General features: G+C 36.7%; 1 protein-coding gene across 2 annotated transcripts; it reads right to left on the reverse strand.

Annotated features, from left to right (window-relative positions):
* Window positions 1-292: 292 nt before the first annotated feature.
* On the reverse strand, window positions 293-21118 carry LOC137387706 (INO80 complex subunit B-like). Of its 2 annotated transcripts, none has more exons than XM_068074198.1 (9): window positions 21036-21118; window positions 19016-19151; window positions 17020-17072; window positions 12024-12174; window positions 10439-10571; window positions 8308-8457; window positions 6579-6635; window positions 4510-4628; window positions 293-524 (listed from the first exon to the last, which is right to left on the reverse strand). In XM_068074198.1, the coding sequence occupies exons 1-9, from the start codon at window positions 21109-21111 to the stop codon at window positions 398-400; spliced, it is 1002 nt and encodes a 333-aa protein (XP_067930299.1). In that variant the 5' UTR covers window positions 21112-21118; the 3' UTR covers window positions 293-397. The 2 variants fall into 2 exon arrangements, with proteins under 2 accessions (XP_067930299.1, XP_067930300.1); XM_068074199.1 differs by lacking the exon at window positions 293-524 and adding an exon at window positions 531-773.
* Between the last annotated feature and the right edge of the window lie 195 nt (window positions 21119-21313).

Raw genomic sequence — 21313 nt, forward strand, 5'->3', positions numbered from 1 at the left:
AATTCATTGTGCTGAGCACCTATTTTAGAGAAGATTGCAAAATATTTGACCTACAAATATTGACAGGCTTGACACTTCATATCCTGTGGAAAAAGATGGTTACCAACCCTTTTAACCGAAACCACAAAATTATAATTTTTTTAAGCTTCTAGTAGGAAGCAAAAATATTTAAGAGCAAGGAGTGGGAGCCTAAAATCAAGCTTTTACATGTACGAATAAACTAGTTAGAAGGTACTAAAGATCTTTAGATTATATCCCTCTTTTGGCAGTAGAATATAAATTGCACATAGTTATCGTATGTAATTTATATTTCTGTTATATTTACAATGTATGTACATGCTGAAAAAGACATAATCATAACAAGAAAACACAATGGAAGACTGACACATTTCAGGAACTACCCTTTAGCTAGATTCTTCTTGTAGCACTCGAGGCTACATAGGGAAGTGTTAGTCTTTGAGCAGTTGTACTTCTTGAGATTCTTGCACCCTAAGACTCCACAGCGTATAGCCTTAGGAGCTGGTCTGCAAATAGTGAATGAAAGCATCTGATTGTGAATGGTATGTATCACCCTAAGACTCCACAGCGTATAGCCTTAGGAGCTGGCCTACAAAGAGTGAATGAAAGCATCTGATTGTGAATGGTATGTATCACCCTAAGACTCCACAGCGTATAGCCTTAGGAGCTGGTCTGCAAATAGTGAATGAAAGCATCTGATTGTGAATGGTATGTATCACCCTAAGACTCCACAGCGTATAGCCTTAGGAGCTGGCCTACAAAGAGTGAATGAAAGCATCTGATTGTGATTGGTATGTATTAGTGTTGGGCCGGTATCTAATTTAGTGCCGGATCAGATATCCTTGCACATTTTTATCGGTTTTCCCGGTATCGGTATCCTCGGTATTTACCATCTTCGGTATCCTTCGCCAACTAAGAAAATTCGGTATTGTCGGTACTATTGTTCGGTATGTGGTTATCAGTGTGTCTTTAAATGGTTTAAACTTTAAATCATAACTGTCTCGAACAATTTTTATCGTTGTGCAAAAAGTAGCCTGTGCAAAAAGACATTATTTAGTCAGCAGTATATTGTTACGGCAAAGAGACTCCTTGTTTTAGAAAGCCAAAAAAGAAAAGAAAGATGGAAATATAATTTTCATGATAGATGTTTTTTTTGTTTATTCTATTAAAAAATATAGTTATTGATACAAACAAAATTGTATAATAAAGAACAGATAGATAATGGCAAGGGGCTCTTTTTGTTAAATATACTGAAATAGTTTAAAAAAGTCTTACTATCACATATTGTAATCAGGTAATGTAATCACATAATTATACGCAGTCCAATTAGAGACCAGTCCCGTTAGAGTCTTTATACGTCCTCCCATCTGTGTAGAACTCCCAAACCTTCGAGGCTGGTGGCATTATCAATGTAACGTAATATAATAGTAGATACAGTAAGCGTAGAAATTTTCGTTGAATTTGTTCGCTAACGCGTGCTGAGATTAGCATGTTCGTCATGAAGCGTTTTAAAAATCTCTCCGGATATCCGTATAACCATTTACCGGTAGGCTTTTACGGATAAATACCGATCATATCAAACCGGCCACGGATACCTAGCTGACACCGAAAATGATTGATTTCCTCGGATACCGAGAATCCCTCGGTATCGGTAAGAGCGGATAACTCAATACCGGCCCAACACTAGTATGTATCACCCTAAGACTCCACAGCGTATAGCCTTAGGAGCTAGTCTGCAAATAGTGAAAGAAAGCATCTGATTGCGCATGGAATAAATGTGGGCAATCTATAACAACCAAGTATGATGTCTGCTTTTCTTACTGCAAGCAGAGGCTGCGGGTGTGAGGCATTGTTACACAAACCATGTCTTTGTGATCCTGGCTAGACATGTAGGAGTTCGTTGGCAAAGAAACCTCAATTACTAGAGACATGAACATTTGTGAAGGCTGGATGCTCTTTCTATCAACATCACTAGCCTTTTTTTACAAATTGAGCCCTAACCTGTTCTAGGCCACGAAGCCATAGAATGTGTGGAGAATAGGCCTTTTTAGCTACAAGAAGTAAGCTGGGCTATACCCGAGATTTCTTTCCGTGTAAATCTGGTAGCCTGCTGCATGTTGATTTTTGATGTGATTGCTACACTGCCTTTGCGACAACAATCCACGAAAATGTTCATTAACTTTTCCGCTACAGTGAGCCGATATATCGGATCGGTAAAAATAGTACGTAATAAAAGCCGATGAATCGGCTAATCAATAGGGTTTCACATTTCTTTTCATTATGAAACCTTCGCATTGGCTAGACCAATCCAATTTTGTCTCCAACAAAACAACCTTGTTGCCAATCACAAATTGCCAATCGAAAGATTTTCTGTTAAGCAATCCCATTTTTACCCATTTTTCAAAGCCGAAAAACCAGATTGTTATCACCATGGCAAAGAGAAAGTCACCCCGTTCGTTCAATGCAAGGGAAGTGTCAAAGATTGTGCAAGAGTGGGATTGACAAAACAATTTTGTACTTATCTTGTAGAAAAATTTGTTCTGAATTAGATGTGGTTCACAGTAAAACAATATCCAATATTGCATAAATACTATCGGTATATCGAATTTTCTAAAACACGTTTGAATAATTTGGACAGAATAGTGAATATAGCGCAGTAGTGAAAGTGTTAAGGGCAATTGTCATTGATATATTCTCCATAAAACTTTTGAGTTTCTATTCAGATGGGTATTTAAGAGGCTGATTTTCAGGAATGAGATGAAGTTTTAAAACAAATTAGTTTAACGATTTGGCAGAAGGCATGGAGCATTTGCGCGTGAAGTTTGAATAAAAATGCTAAAAAAATGTGGAAATGCATTCACAGGGACTAACAGACAGACACAATGATAAAATATATTTCATTAAAATGTAGTATATTTCACAGGGACTCTTGCACTCGAACGACCAGCACACTGATGTCAAAAAATTAGGCATTGCGGGTCGCTAGCAACAGCAGCAGCCTTGCAAGGATTGCTTTGTGAAGGATATTCGGAGACATCTGACCCAAGAGTATTTGTATGTCATTTATAGAAATAATCTTTGTTTACAACAATTATAATATAAATCACATATTTTAGTAGTAGTCATTTTTAATAATTTTATTTAAAACAGGATTTTCATTCATATTATTTTTAAACAACCAAGTTTTTATAATTATAGGCCAACTACCTTTTCTGGAGCATTCCAGGTTTCTCATTAAAACTTATTTACCAGCTATTGACTAGCCAATCATGACAAAGTTGCGGGCAACAATATCAAACGCTCTTCATACACACAAAGCATTCGCCACTAGAGTTAGCTGTAACATCAACTCCTGCAGATTCCCCCAATATTCCTCTGGAGTGTTTCAGTCATGACAGGTTTCAAAGCTCTTACAACTCCAAAGAGAAGCCCTAACACATTTAACATAGCAAATGTTGAACACATTCAGCGCACCTCGAGAACTACAAGAGCGATCACTTGTTGAGACGAGGAGCTAGATGAGACATTAGAAAAGCTTTAGCAATGAATAGCCACTATTCTGCAAAGACAGCTCTCAAGCCAAAAATTATAACATTTTCTTTAATCTTTTATCATAATATGACATTCCTGTAATATGTCTTTAAAAGTAATAATATTGATGACAAATAAGAAAAATTATGAGCCTTCAAAACTGCGGGAAATCATGCTGATTTCTTTATAAAACATAACAGCAAAACAACGTTAACAAAATAAGTTAATTTAATAACAAAAACAATTTAATTGAACTGATTGATTTGCCAGACAGAGAATGTGGTATAGATTATAGATTAAATTCACCAAAATCTTCCAAAGCAACCCGAAGACACTTATCAACATTCTGCTCAACTTGCGAAACCCGAAGACACTTTATCAACATTCTGCTCAACATGTGAAACTTTGAACAAGATAAACTCACAGTTCGAAAAGATCTGTAGATCATGCAAGTCCTAAAGCTATAGCCAATCTATATAATCCCATAAAAATGGAAAGCCTTAATAAAGACCACTAGGACAAACACTAGGTTCTTGCCCTTCAAAAACGTAATAGTGCAGCATTGCAGGTACAATAATTTCTAATTCTACCAGCCAGACACGCCAGCTACCATTCACTGGCCATATTTAAAGGCAGCAGTGTGTATCTTTATGCCAACCAGATATATGAGTGTCCAAACACCATAGCTGAGAAATGTGTAGTTTTAGGTCAGCCATGTGAGCCTATGTATTATGACATAGATATATCCCATAGAGATACGCAGACATAGAGATATCTCATAGAGATACACTGACACAGAGATATCTCGTAATAAAGCATCAGCTGCCCTAGTGTAAAGAACTTACCACCTTGGGTTGGTGTTGCCTATAAGATGAACTTACTGGCAAAGCAAATTTTAACTGTCTAAAATTAAATTCCTACGACCTAGATAACTCTATTGGATATTCTGCTAAGGAGTACCTGGCAATCTGTCGTGTGATTGGAAACTCGGTGTCAGGAGGAAGGGAGATAGTAGTCAGCTCTTTGGTCATGCGGTACCTCATGTGTGGCAGCTGACTCCCAGCTATTTTCAAAGCACCCTGCGTATAAAATTCTATATTAAACTTCTACAGTGCTCCAGCATACACAGGATGCACGGTGATATCTTTTATACACAATGCAATGCATTCTATACATATCACATACAGTCATACCGCGTCACACCAGTACGCAAACATTAGAGAAAATTGAGATACAAAATTTCGAACATCATTGTCCATTGAGATAAATTTGAGATATGAGCATACAAGATGGTTCTTGATGCGGCCACTACGTGGTCAAGTATGTGAGAGGCTGCTTATGAGAACAGCATCACTCGGCCTTTCTCATTGGATCAGTTTGATAAAGTTTTAAAAAAGTTGGCTAAAAATTATGGTAAAAGCAACTCAAAAAGCGTTAAGCAAGAAAAAGACAATAAAAAATGAAAACAAAGATGAAACTAGAATTAAGATTAGAGTAAGATTAACACTTATTTTAAGTGTGTATTTAGTGAACTTCATTTAAGTTAAATTTAAAGTTTCTGTTAAAGGTTGACTCGCAACAAAATTCACATTACAGTTATTTGGTATCAAAAGATTCACCATGTCTTACTCTGTTGTGTTGTAGGTGCAAAATATGTGGAAATGTGATTACAAGCTCTTAAAAGCTCAAAAACGAAAAGCCGCCGTAGATTGGAATCTATTTATTTCACTGACGTAGTCATGACAGTTTGGTTATTGTCTTGTCACGTGATGTTCTCATGTGAATTGAAAGGCCAATAAAAGGCTCAATATAAAACTTCTCGTAGCACTAGTTTATGACAAACACTTCGGGTTTCACCGAAGACCACATATCAAATATAGATGCTCGCTTCTTTACAGTGTTGTTTCGGCTTGGTCTAATCATCTAGTCGTAATCTGATTATGTGACCCATACTTCCTGCCAAACAGTGCGAATAATTTCTGCAGCATTTTTCGATTATCACAGATGACCAACAGGCTCGTCATGTTTATCAGACTATGACATGTACTACTTCAAGCTAGGGTTAAAAAATTAAACGAATTTTCACGGTAGGTTATAAGATATCAGTGCTGAAAGTGACAGCCTTACAATGACGATGAAATAGACGCATAAGAACAATAGACATGGTTTCATTGAATGCGTGAAGTATATTGGCAAAAATATTTCGACAAATGAGGTTGCACGAAAGTGTAAACAGAAGCCATCTCGTTCATCTACGTCCCATTTGAGCCGTTTTGGAAAGAGATTCTAATCTATGGCGGTCTCGTGATGGCGGCGATTAACTGTTCGTTTTTGAGCTTTTAAGAGCTTGTAATCACATTTCTACATATTTTTCACCTACAACACAGCAGAGTAAACCATAGTGAATCTTTTGATACCAAATAACTGTAATGTGAATTTTGTTGCAAGTCAACCTTTAAGTAGATGAAGTCTCATATTCATTTTGCCGTGAAGTCTCTTTTACACCGCTAATCGTAGTCATATGTCTGTCTCGAAGGTAAGCACTCCTTGCAATACTTTACATAACAATATTAAATTTTATTGCAAATCACAACTAGTAGACAGGTATTTGATAGTTTGTAAGCATAGGTAGTGAATTACAACAATTAAAAACACATTTTTCTATGGTAATATCCTGACTTAAGTGGCTTTTTCAGAAGATTGGAATGGGTTAATTTGTATTTAGTTGGTTTATAGTGCAAATATTGCTTTGAGTCATGAGAAAATTAACATATGAGCTGATTCATGGAACCATTAAGCCTGTACGCCGAGGTATGACTGTACATGCACTAGTTTCAACAGGAAAAATGAAGGAGCAGGTGAAAATTTAAACAAAAGCATAATGTATACCGCCGCGTATCACACAGCTAAACAACAAGTTTAAATTCGACCTCGCAGAACCCGAACACTACAGGGTAAGCCCTGAGATTAGGAAGAGTATAGAAGACACCCTCAATCAAACTGAGAAATACTCATAGAATAAAACTAACCTTGTTCTTTGCAATCGCAGCTTCTGACTTGTTTAAGAGACGATCTACGGTTTGTTTCTGTAAAACAGAAATAATTATGCTGCAATGAGAAACACAAATAATCAATTATCTAATGTACCGTAAAACCTCTATTTGAATGTAATGGCAGTTTATTTTTCAGCCCTTTCTCTAGTGTGGCCCTTTGTTAGAGGTGATGTTCAAATAGAGGCTGGCTTTGTATTTTTCTAATGACTCGTCACTGACCTACTGACCTTCTTTGACCTACCGATGTCAGAGGTGCAAATTGAAACTATAAGAGCAGAGAAAAAAAATTAAATTATATTTGTCAAGGATCAAAGTGTATAAGTATCAAATAAAAAAAATAAACAAATAGTTGCCGCTCGCTATATCCAAATCAATAACCAATCAATGAATATAAAAAGGCCTGTGAGCGAAACTGATTTAATTTTTAACTTCAATGATTGGTTGACATTAAAACCATTAAAACTACCGAAAATTAGTAAAGAATTTGAACTGACGAGTTAAATTGATCAAGATACAGTTTAAAATTCCATAATTTACAACTTTGTCTTTTGAGATGTTTTTAAATTACGTAAAAGGATCTCTCATATATGCAATGCACGGCTATTCTACTCTATGCTGCACGGCTAATGCATTCTATGGTACTGGGCTTAGTGTAAAACTCTTACAACCACTGCACAGTCCCATTAGTTATGTCTGTGTCTTAGTCCATCTATCCATACATGTTAACACTCTGATTGTCTTTTAGTCTTGCTTGATACCATCGTACTGAAGAAATAGATTTGTGGTAATAATAATGCTTCATAAAACAATGATACGTATGGGGCTCAAACTCATAAACACTTGACCAATCAACTTAATCTAATGATCATGTGACTGATCATGTGACCGCCTCCTTGTTAAGCTGCTCACCTCCTGTCATGCTTATCAAGTTTTGAAAACAAGGGTTGGACCCACTTTCAAGGTCATATAAAGTTAAACAACAGCTACTTAGTTTGACAACAGCTCCATCAAAAATCCTTCAACAATTCGAGACAGTCAATGTGCTACAGGAAACCAGATTAAAGTAAAACTACGTAAAATGTATTAAAAATTTAACAAATAAAAGTTTTGACTTTAGTCCAATAAAATAATTCAAGTTGAGTTAATTCAATAAAATAATTCATCCAGTCGATGATGTTCCGTATCCCTGAACAAGTTACCAACTAGTGTTTGACAAATAATAGCAATTTAACTCACCAATCACAGTGTTTTATGATTAACTGATAAATGAGTATGTTTACAAAATATCCACAAACCTGATAGAGATTTACAGTAGAAATATATTTAGAGCCTTCAAAGCAGTTTTAAACAGTTAGGACAAGCATTTCGTTAATAGTGGTAAAATAAATGGATAACAACAAAATAATATGCATTTTGTTGCAATGTTCCAAACAATTTCTAACTTTTATCCAAACTTTCAAAACTTCATGATAACTCTCCTTTAACCCGAGTCCGATCACACTATAAACGTCTAGACGTCTATAAAACATTAAAAAGATATGCTATGCTTGTTGCTCATTGCCGATCTCATCAATAAAAACTGTGCACGACTGCTAACTGTCAAATGATCAAAATTTCACATCAGTTAATCTCCAATCCCAATCTGAAACGCGAAAGTAGTGCTTCAATGGCTGACAGACAATCAAATATTTATACGCTGCCTTACCTTAGCCTTCTCACTTTTCTCTTTGGCTAACTGCTTCCGTTGGACAGCTTTCTGCTTCCTCACATCCAGCTGTTCTTTGGTGGCAGGCTTGCCATACTGAGTTGTCGGCAACTCCAGAAGTTGTTCCTCTCCTCCATGCAGCCGCCGCCTCTGTCAGCAAGTCAAGAATTATTATATTATAAAATAAAAATGAGCTCTAGATCTTGCATCACGCCGAAGAATCAACATTCTTTGATTACCCAAAAACAGCCCTAGACTGAAATTTTGAATTCTATTTATCTTTATATGGATCTCAGTGTTTGTTTTTTACACCCAGGCAATCTAACACAACACTCTAATTGGCTCTTACTTTCATTAATATTGTTGTTACTTATATTAATCTATATATATAAATCTCAAAGTTTGTCATCTAGCGTCTGTCCATAGCGATTAAAATAGTGTCCAGCTATAGTGATTAAAATCTAGCAATGAAGAAACCACATCGCAGAATATTTGATCTCGGAACTTCCCTTTAATAAGGTGATAAGCTAACACATTAAGCCACACCGGACACAATGAACTCATTGGGCAGATAGTCGTTATCTGGGTTAAAATACGCATAGCGACTCTGTATTACATTCAACGTCACTAAAACTTGCGTTTACCGCTCTTATTAGTAAGTTTAGCAATACGAATACTAACTTACTTAAATTAGCCAATGGCAACTACATTACCTGCCACTGTTTATAAGCTGTTTTTAATGCCCGTACAATGCCGGGCATTCATCTAGTATAAATAAACAATTAGTATATAATTATATTATATACATAATATACATAATAGACACACTTTATAATAATGATAATAATATGATGATAATAATAAGATGATAATAATAGTGATGATAACAATAGCGATAATGATTGCAAAGAACTATCGATATTAAAAGGAAGCTCTGAAATGACCTCTGACCTACTGAATGGCAACAGAGGTCTCAAAGAAACTGATATAATACTGACCAGTGATTATGGTTTCATTAACAAGTCAACAAAGCATAACAATGGCAGCATATTTATCGGTAATATTTAGAGTGACACTCTAAAAACTCAAGTCGGACAGATAAATAGTAAAGGTACAACTCTGGGTTCATGTATATACAGTGAAACACGGAGAACTCAAACTTCAAGGGACCAAGCAAAAGTGTTCGAGTTATTAGAGCGTTCAAGTTATCAGGACAGTCATAAGTGCACGTATTTATCAGTAGATACATGTACATATACAAACTATGTATCAATCAAAAGCTTAGATTGCTTGTTGCAAGTTAAAGGGCCTTTCGTGGGAGGTTTTAAATATTTTTAATCAGAAAGTATAAATATTTTTCTATCACTTGAGATTTGTTTGCTGCTTTAGGTGATGTGACTGCCAGGACGTTCTCAGATTAAAATTGGCAAAACTTGATCGCGGTTAAAACGCTCAGAAAAAATACATACGTATTTTTCTACCAAGCGTTTTAACCAAGATCAATTTTGCAGTAAGTCAGTTATTACAAAACTGCTTTACTATTAAAATCCCATTATCAATTTTGCCGATATTACTTTAAAGTTATCCAAATTTTACCTCGCTTTTCTTGCTTTCGGAGGGCTTATCGCTAAGCGGATGTTTGGTAAAATTTGATTTTTGCAAACCTTTAGAAAAGTTGTTAATGAAAATATTTGCCGATGTTGGTAATAACGAGGCCTAAGAACTACTAAAAGTCGATGTTTATCTCTATGGCTTGGAATAAAGTGATATTCTAAAGCGATAGTAACAACCGTCTCGGTAGCCGTTTGGCAAAAAACTGTTCGAGTTAATGGAGTTTCAGTCGAGTTATCTAAAGCCATTTATTATTGCGTGGGAACGGACCAAACAAATCCATTCGAGTTAACCGTGTGTTCGATATATCCGAGGGCGATTTATCCGAGTTTCATTGTATATGCAAAATAACATGGAACACGTCTAGATATGACCTTACACAAGATTTTACTAGATTTTTCAAAAAGTATCAGCATTTTTCTATCATTTGCGATTGTTTTAGATGTTTGAAATAATCTGACTGTCAACATACTTCAAAATTAAAATCGACAAGATAAAATAATTTAGCAAGAGCACCAACCTGTCTCGCTGTGAGCACAGATGGATTGTTCTTCTGCTTCTGTTTCTCATATTCTTCAATATTTCCAGACTCGACTGCGTCTAACCACTCTCTCTCCTCATCTGATGAGTCTAGCTTCTCAATTGCACCTGGTCTGAATTAGAGAGACTTTACTGTAATATCATCTTATTATTTCATTATAATATTATTTTATAATTCTACTATGCTACTTAGCACACCAAAACTCTGTTTACAATGTCCTAAACATTCACATTTTTGAACATGTAGAATCTACATGATAGCATCAGCAATGCAAAATTAAAAACCTTTACCTCGGAAAACAGCGTATAGGAAAAGATTGTCACCAATGAATCTTGACTAATAGCTAAATATTAAGCGTCTGGAAGACTCCATATCAGTAAAAACACTGAAATGCATTGATGCAGCAGTAATATATTAGCTACATTATATTAATATAATATTATATATATTATAATATAATAATATATATATATTATAATATTATTATATATACATATTAATATATTAAGTATATTATCTACATTAATATACTTAATATATTAAGTATATTAATATATTAATATACTTAATATATTAACTACATTAATACATTAATATATTAACTACATTAATATATTAATATACTGGTTACTTAACAAGCACGAAGCAAGATTTAGGTGGTTGACAGCAGCAAAGGATCTGTTTATTCTACTAAAACCTTCTTAGAATTAAAAAGGAAAATTTCAATTTATCATCATTGAGCACTGAAAATACATCACAGTCCACAATTTATTAAAACCGGATTAGGCAAACTTACTAAAGCCATTACAAGCTGCGCCAAAACATATAGACATCTAAAGCAGCATTGTAGAGTATAAGTAGTATGTTTCGAGTATGAACAAACTACTCATCAGATCAACAATTAGTCATCGACTAATTGTTGATCTGATGAGTAGTTTGAAGATTAGTCATCGACTAATCTACAAACTACTCATCAGATCAGTGTCTAGTCGATGACTAATCACTAACTTCAAACTAAAAAAAGGACAATAAATACATTTTGGCAGTGAAACGATCTTTAATCTAGACTCGCGTGTTGAGCTGTGAGCAAGCGTGTCTCCCGGCCCCACAATTGGTCTAACAACAATTGGTGAAACGCTGAAACGCTAATAAACTCGTCTATAAACTCAATCTAATAGTGCGATTCGTCCAACGACATGATTGGTCTAAAACCAACTCGCTAAATATACGATTGAACTAATTACAGCTACGAATATTTTGTGCCAAAATGGAGTCGACTGTGTGTAAAACTGAACACTCTAAAAAAAAAGAGTTTCAATTTTTTGTATTTTTATCCGTGTCTTTACATCAATTTTAGACTAATCGTCATTAGAACGACTGGTATATTGGACGAATCAGCTTTAGACCAACTGTTTGCAGAAGACTTAGTCTATTAAACCAAATGTTGTATTGGATGAATGGGTGCTAGAGTGAATTTCTTTGGATGAAGTGGTCTATTAGACCAAATTGATTTGAACCAACCGGTGTTAGACCAGTCATACTAGATCTTGCGCCTCATACATACGGCATTGAAGGCTCTGTTGGCTGCTGCGTTTCAAGGTCATAGCCCTCATAGTCTTCAAGATCAGAATCATCGTAGAGGTCAAGGTTAGCTGACTTATCCAGAGGCATGGGCGCACCTGTTTCATTCTCGATGTCTAATTCATCAGAGCCATCTGCAGAGATAAAGACCTCTTCCTCTAGCAACTTACAGAACCAAATCTTCGGGTTAAGAGATTCGAAACACTTCGCTAATGGTTGCTCTGTGGTGCTAGTAGAAACCCTTAGATTGGACCCTAGTAGTAACTGAGTAGTAACTGAGCTAGTATGAATAATGGTGGCCTACTACAACAATGATCGATTATAAAAAAAACATTTGCATAAGCCATAGTTTGGACACTCAAACACTAAAACATTAAGGCTTATATTAATTTCTGTTGGCTATTCTCATCACATCACAAAAACCAAACCCAAATTAAAAGAGAATCTCTTAACATATTCAAACTAAACTTTTTTCAAATGATAACTTTTTAACTATTTTATAATTTAATAGGTTACTGTTTACTATTTAAATATTTTTAGACCTGATGGTTTACTGTATAATAAAAATTGTATCAGAACCATTCTTAGCTGCTGAGATTTAATTTTGCTCCCTCATGCATGTCTTACTAAATTTAAAATTGTGTAACACCTTCTCCGTTTTTAAAACTGAATGTTAGCAATAATATTTTCACATTTTTTTCAAAAATGGTTGGCAACACTAAAAAATAAACAGTTTTGATTCTATGCAGGTTACCAGTGACTTGACTACATGATCAGATGTCACCTATCAACAGGTAATCATCAGATTATAACATGGACACCGGAAAATGTGATAAGTTCTTTATTTTTATATTTTCTTATTTTAATATATACTTTATATATAAAATGGATATTAAATCAAATATACTATTATATATGGAAATATATATGTTATATATAGACTTTTGTAATATATGTATGGATTAGTGTTGCCGATATGCCAGTAAAGTTTGCAGCTGTCCAACCTTCCCAATATTTCCCTGAGCATTGACAACAGCCTGTACATTGTGAACCATTTCGGTGATACTAGTTCGCAGTCGCGAATAGCGTGATTTTATTATTTCCGTTAATGATAGTTGCTGCAGACCTAGTATTTGATTCAAGCACTGAAAAACAAAGATATTTGTTTGCAAAAAAATTTTAAAAATGATAACACTACGTCACGGAGTATTTTCTGATGCAAACGCGGATGAGTCTGTGATAGTGATAGAAGACGGCTGGAGAGGAATTCAAACCACAATGCCTGCAGCTGCCAGTCAAGCACCCCACTTTAGTAATGGTATGAGGGTGTGTGGCTGCAGATGGCGTTGGGCGAGTAAAATTTCACCAAAGATTAATGAACGGAACAAAGCACTTAAAAATGCTTGAGGGAAAGATGCTGCGGAGTGCTAGAGACCTGTTCTAAGGCCAGCGACGATGGTTCTTTTAGGATGATAACGCTCAGAACCAAAGAACAAAGGTTGTAAAAGATTGGTACGGAACAACCAAAGTTGAGCGACTAGACTGGTCAGCTCAGAGCTCTGACCTCAACCCGATTGAAAACATTTGGTAATAAATCAGCGAGCAACTAGTCAAGGACAAACCAATCACAAAAACTCAAATCATAAAGGGAATCATCAAAGCCTGGAACCACACTGTGACAAAGGAACAACTGGAAAAGCTGGTGCGAATCATGCCAAGACTATGTGACCTGGTGATCAAGGCAAAATGAGTCTCCATCAGATACTAACACTTTAAACAACCCAAACGACCAGTTTTAGGGCCACCTAACCATACCAAAAGTCATTGTTCACAAACTCTAACATTAGCAAATCTTGGTATAGTCTACTATTCAGTTAATATCTTGTATCTACTCTATGCATATATTCTAGCCTAGGATTCTGTGCCCTAAGTTTCCTGTGTGACAGAAAAATGCAAGTAATACATATATCAATGGAAAGCCATTAGATTTCTGGCTATGATGATATATAGTTTTGACAATTTTAGACAATATTGTAGCCGCAATTCAAACTTAGAAATAATAAACCACTCAATTTTCCTATGGGTCTCAAACTTGTTCAGCACTGTATACTGTATACATATAACTCATAATATCATGGTGTTGTGACTGGTACACTAAATACACTAGCAGGATTTCCTACATGTACCCGAGAACGTCATGCATGACACAATACAAAAAAGATTTAAGAAATTAGATTTAATTTATAATTTTCGATAGAATTTAGATTTTGAGATAATTTAGAAATTGCAATTTAGTTGAGTGCAATTGTTTAGTTTTAAATGAATCCATACATGTATTGGAATTACATATATACTTTACATCCATACGCATGGAATTATCTTCTACATGTCAATTTCAGCGATACATAAGACATGGTAATACTCTATTGATTATAGTGAATGAATCTAACACTAACAACTTAGCTTACACTGATTGTGTTTGTTGAAAGGCAAAAGTTTGGTTATTTATTTATAAACGACTCGGGCTACAACTTTTAACCATCATCAGCTAACTCTAACTGGCTTAATCTGAGGTCACCTTGACAAATGATGCACCAAAATGCATACGCTTATTGACATGGCCCGAGGATTGGATTCTGATCCTCTGCGCGCAAGAATATGACAGCACCCTAAAATTGAACACCCTAAAATTGAACACCCTAGAATTGAACACCCTAGGATTGAACACCCTAGGATTGAACAACCTAGGATTGAACACCCTAGGATTGAACACCCTAGAATTGAACACCCTAGGATTGAACACCCTAGAATTGAACACCCTAGGTTTGAACACCCTAGGATTGAACACCCTAGAATTGAACACCCTAGAATTGAACACCCTAGGATTGAACACCCTAGAATTGAACACCCTAGAATTGAACACCCTAGGATTGAACACCCTAGGATTGAACACCCTAGAATTGAACACCCTAGGATTGAACACCCTAGAATTGAACACCCTAGGATTGAACACCCTAGGATTGAACACCCTAGGATTGAACACCCTAGGATTGAACACCCTAGAATTGAACACCCTAGAATTGAACACCCTAGAATTGAACACCCTAGGATTGAACACCCTAGAATTGAATACCCTAGAATCGAACACCCTAGAATTGAACACCCTAGGATTGAACACCCTAGGATTGAACACCCTAGAATTGAACACCATAGGATTGAACACCCTAGAATTGAACACCCTAGGAATGAACACCCTAGGATTGAACACCCTGGGATTGAACACCCTAGGATTGAACACCCTAGGATTGAACACCCTAGAATTGAACACCCTAGGATTAACACCCTAGAATTGAACACCCTAGGATTGAACACCCTAGGATTGAACACCCTAGGATTGAACACCCTAGGATTGAACACCCTAGGATTGAACACCCTAGAATTGAACACCCTAGAATTGAACACCCTAGAATTGAACACCCTAGGATTGAACACCCTAGAATTGAACACCCTAGGATTGAACACCCTAGAATTGAACACCCTAGAATTGAACACCCTAGGATTGAACACCCTAGAATTGAACACCCTAGGATTGAACACCCTAGAATTGAACACCCTAGGATTGAACACCCTAGGATTGAACACCCTAGGATTGAACACCCTAGGATTGAACACCCTAGAATTGAACACCCTAGGATTGAACACCCTAGGATTGAACACCCTAGGATTGAACACCCTAGAATTGAACACCCTAGAATTGAACACCTTAGGATTGAACACCCTAGAATTGAACACCCTAGGATTGAACACCCTAAAATTGAACACGCTACGTTTTACTTTCCTCTCCTGTTCAAGCATAGACATGTACTTTAGGGGAAACCAACTAAATTTCAACATAATAAATTGTAAGTGCTAACTTAGAGAAGCGGACTGTTCCTTACTCTAATGAATTTTGAGACTGACCGGATGATAGAATGAATTTTCATGGGAGATTAACACCGATGGAGATACCGCGCCAAATATTGTTATCCAGTTTTGGCCAGCTGAAAGCCATCGTACTTCCTCCTAGTGGAACACGATCCACAACAAATGGTTAGGTAATACCTAACAATAGCGACTCAAAGTGAACTGGAGTCAAAAGATAGCTGATGCTCGACTATTGTTAGAAATACTAAAGGTATGATAGAGCGTAAAGGCTTAGATAAACACTGCATTCAGCTTGATTTGATTTACCCTAGTCTTTGCATAAGTTAGATTACTAAACTCTCACCCTAGAGGTAATAATTAGGCCTATCTATCATTACTCGCTGGTTCACACTATATCCCCACATATCGAAGTTGTCAGCTCCCCTACGGGCACCATAATTGATGGTATCATCGAGATAACGAAGATACATCGGGAAAGCTTGCAGCTGTTAAACTTTCCCTATAGTGCGCCGAGCATCCACGACAGTCTATGCAATATACACCGCTTCGGCGGTGACGATTGGATGTCGTTGATTGCTCGATCTATATTTTGTTTCATGACAGTTGCTGCAGGTCTAGTATTTATTGTTTCCTCATTGTATAATGAGTGCGCTATACCACTGACTATCCATTGATGTAAACATGGATGGGTCTGTGATAGTGTGTCATTGTTATTACAGACGATCACCAAAGTATTTTGTGATTAACACCAAGATACAGTTGAACATCTACAGTTGAATATCTACAGTTGAACATTTACAGTTGAAAATCTACACGCACGCTGGTGGCTATCTGATTAAAATTGTAAAAAATGTCATGCAATGCTAGACATAATGTTAGTCTGCTAAAAAAAAGCGAATGTACGCTATTGCTGACTTAGGATAGCCTAATATCAGCATTCCTAGTAGTCATGTTTGTGTTGACTCAACTCAAACTGAGTTGACTCAACTCAAAGCGATAGTTCTATGAATGCAAAGTGGTTAGAAATTATGGCTATTTTAAATAAATATACAAACCTGCAAGGCTGCCCTTGGATGATGCATCAAAGTCAGCTAGGGATGACGAGTGGCTGCAAAAAGGAACTGATTTGTAGGTATGTGGACAGGAGAGCTAGCATAGACAAGCATAGACATGTGACTAGCATAGACATGCAGACTAAAGAAGAGTGCACACAGGACTATAATAAACTAACATAAAAGTTAACTGACAGTCAACTGATGGTTAACTGATGGTTAAGTAATGGTTAACTGACGGTTAACCGTCACTTAACCATCAGTTGACCATCAGTTGACCATCAGTTAACGCAATTATATTTTGTGAACCACAAAATATAATTGTCTTTACAGCAGCAGATAACATTACAGATTGCAGCTTGAATAATATTTTTGTGTAATTTCAACCAAATACCAGGTTTTATCAACATGTTAAAGTCATACCAGTGGGTAGAAAAGTTTACAATCCTTGCAAATTATCAACTGTAAACTGCGGCAATGCTATATATTTATATTAAAATCACTCATTTTTAGAACTAGATTATCTAACAATTTTTAAATCAAATCCCTTATTCATGAAAGCAGAGCATGTGTTAATAGGTTTTCAACAGATGACATCTGGGAATAGATAATTGTTACAGACAATTATTTTAATTTCTAATTTGTGTAAAGGAAGAGTTGGTATATAATAGGCCTAAGTTGATAACCATCATTTGGAAATTAATGTGGGACATATAAATACAACAGACTTTTTCAGTAACTGTGGAAACAGCTTCAACCTTGCGCTATAATTGTCTGCCATGTTGAGTAACCATAACAACCTACTAGATAGAAAAAATGTATTAAAATAGTAGCGAGCAATGACATCGCGAGTGTCTGTGTTTTACAGAAAAAATGACCTTGTGTCAGTCCTAGCTATAGTTTGCATAGTGAGTGTTTTATCTCCAAACTAGTGTTTGTTCTTCTAACATTAAATTCCTTGAAGAAAAGCAAAATGTCATGATTATATTGTTATAAATAGATGTAATTTAAAATGCTGTCAGTTAACCTTTAACTAGTGAGATATAGCTGACAAGATAACTGCATGATGCGGCTCCAGTCTATAAAATTTCCCTTTTTATTTAGCGTATTCGATGTGACAGGAAACTACTGCAATGTGAAACTCCGCGAAGCAAGCCAAACTCACACTTTTTACGACATCAACTCTTTTACTGGTGCATAATAAACCAACTGACATTCATAAAAAATTAACTATTGTTAAGACAGACTATTAATCTCAGATATTTTCCATTAGACATGAGGAATATGAAGTTGATCAAGTAAAGACAACTTTGACATAAGAAGTTCCCCATTAGATAACCCATAACCTTTCCTTAGATTTGAAACCAGTCGTCTGAGCAAACCCTCAGAGATTGAGTATTTCCGCTTAGCTTACAGCAAGTAGAGGCTGAGCGCGTTTTTAAGAGCTTTGTTGTACGAACTATGGCTCTGTGATCTTGGTTAGACATGTCTGAGTCCAGTTGCAAGAGAACTTCAACGACTAGAGACAAGACTAGTTGCGGAGTTGTCAAGAGCAATTAAGTTTTGATGCCATTCCTGTCACCAATAGTAGCCTTTTTTGGGAAATGGAACCCCAAAATGCTGTCCAGAGGTCAGGAGTTCAAGAGGCATCTGAACTGAGCTGAACTGGTGGCAAACCGAGAGCTTTAAACTGCCTCCGCTGTTATCCCTTAAGAGTTGTATAATATTTACAACACAGCTGCCTTGTATCAAGTCGCATGACGTCCTACACACAGACACGATGCTTAGCGATATCTGCCTTCAACCGATGGAAGCCGTACTAGGAGGGCTCATGAAATAAATTTTAAAGTTTCTCAAGTTGTGTCAAAACATCTTTTTTACTGCAAATTGGTTTACCAAAATGTAAGCGTAATAAAGTTTTCATAACCAAACAGAGGAGTGCCCATCCTGGAATGGAGAAGATCATAAATTTGTCGCATAATAAAATAGTTATCATAACCTGTTCGATGACGATTTTCCCCCAAACTTGATCTTCAACTTGATGCCTGGCTTCTGTGAGTCTTCACCTTTTTCCTTCTTAAGGTCTTTCTTGGTTCTCCGTTTGTTCTTTTGCTTCTTCACTTTGCTCACTGGCTCTAGAAAAGAGCAGACCATACTGACACTCGCGGAGACTAGCTTTGCTTGTTTAGAAAAGAAGAAAGAGATTACAGACTGTCTAGCAACGGCTAGCCTGAGCTCCTCTTCAAAAGAGAAGTAGAGAGATACAGAATCTTTAACAGCACCTAGGCTTAGTTACTAATCTATGCAAGAAGGAACAAACTACAGAGTCCCTAGCAGTGCCTACCCTTAGCTGCTCTTCTGAAGGAGACAAACTACAGAGTCCCTAGCAGTGCCTACCCTTAGCTGCTCTTCTGAAGGAGACAATTTACAGAGTCCCTAGCAGTGCCTACCCTTAGCTGCTCTTCTGAAGAAGACAAACTACAGAGTCCCTAGCAGTGCCTACCCTTAGCTGCTCTTCTGAAGGAGACAATTTACAGTCCCTAGCAGTGCCTACCCTTAGCTGCTCTTCTGAAGGAGACAAACTACAGAGTCCCTAGCAGTGCTTACCCTTAGCTGCTCTTCTGAAGGAGACAATTTACAGAGTCCCTAGCAGTGCCTACCCTTAGCTGCTCTTCTGAAGGAGACAAACTACAGAGTCCCTAGCAAGGCCTACCCTTAGCTGCTCTTCTGAAGGAGACAATTTACAGAGTCCCTAGCAGTGCCTACCCTTAGCTGCTCTTCTGAAGGAGACAATTTACAGAGTCCCTAGCAGTGCCTACCCTTAGCTGCTCTTCTGAAGGAGACAAACTACAGAGTCCCTAGCAAGGCCTACCCTTAGCTGCTCTTCTGAAGGAGACAAACTACAGAGTCCCTAGCAGTGCCTACCCTTAGCTGCTCTTCTGAAGGAGACAAACTACAGAGTCCCTAGCAAGGCCTACCCTTAGCTGCTCTTCTGAAGGAGACAATTTACAGAGTCCCTAGCAGTGCCTACCCTTAGCTGCTCTTCTGAAGGAGACAAACTACAGAGTCCCTAGCAAGGCCTACCCTTGGCTGTTCTTCTGAAGGAGACAAACTACAAAGTCCCTAGCAAGGCCGACCCTTAGCTGCTCTTCTGAAGAAAAGTAACTATAACGTCTCTACCAGCGGCTTATGTTACTAACTATTCTCTCTTGCAATCGGTCATTTCAACCAAGAGAAAAGGAAGAGAAGAGATAGGAAAAAAGCTTACAGAGCTCATAACAGTGTCTAGCCTCAGTTGCTGTTCCAGAGGGGAGAAAAGCTAACAGAGCCTATAATAGTGTCTAGCCTCAGTGACTATTACAGAGAGGAGAGAAGCTAACAGAGCCTATAACGGTGCCTAGCCTCAAGTACACATGTGTATACACATGTATAATCTCCCAAATAACACCATAGGGAATATCACAATACACATGTATAATATCCCAAATATAACCACATTGAATATCACAATACACATGTATAATCTCCCAAATATAACCACAGCGAATATCACAATACACATTTATAATCTCCCAAATATAACCACAGTGAATATCACAATACACATGTATAATCTCCCAAATATAACCACAGCGAATATCACAATACACATTTATAATCTCCCAAATATAACCACAGTGAATATCACAATACACATGTATAATCTCCCAAATATAACCACAGCGAATATCACAATACACATGTATAATCTTCCAAATATAACCAGTGAATATCACAATACACATTTATAATCTCCCAAATATAACCACAGTGAATATCACAATACACATGTATAATCTTCCAAATATAACCAGTGAATATCACAATACACATGTATAATGCCAGTCACATACAAAGTTGTGATGCATATAATACAGATTAAATGAGCACATTGGCTCACAGTGCAGGTCATATCAGCCATTTCCTTACAAGGGTGTCTTCAACAACAATTCATCCTTCTCCATTCATATTCTACATACCTTCCTCTTCTTCTTCATCTCTCAAATATTTTGGTTTCTTTCTCACTCTTTTCCCAGTAATTCCTAATTCAGCCATGCCTATAAAAGTTGAAACTGTCAATAGACAGCAATGAGAAGAATCCTGACAGAATAGTACAGTATTAACGACCGCTTTTGTAAAAAACCGTTTATCACATGTACAAGCATTAATGAAAAAATTGTAAAAATGGAAATTTAAAAGAGAAGTTTGCCTTTAAGAAGGTAACTAGATTTGTCGAAAACTAAAGATTTGACGTAGT

Source organism: Watersipora subatra, chromosome 2 (assembly GCF_963576615.1).
Source record: "Watersipora subatra chromosome 2, tzWatSuba1.1, whole genome shotgun sequence".
NCBI classification, from domain to species: Eukaryota; Metazoa; Bryozoa; class Gymnolaemata; order Cheilostomatida; family Watersiporidae; genus Watersipora; species Watersipora subatra.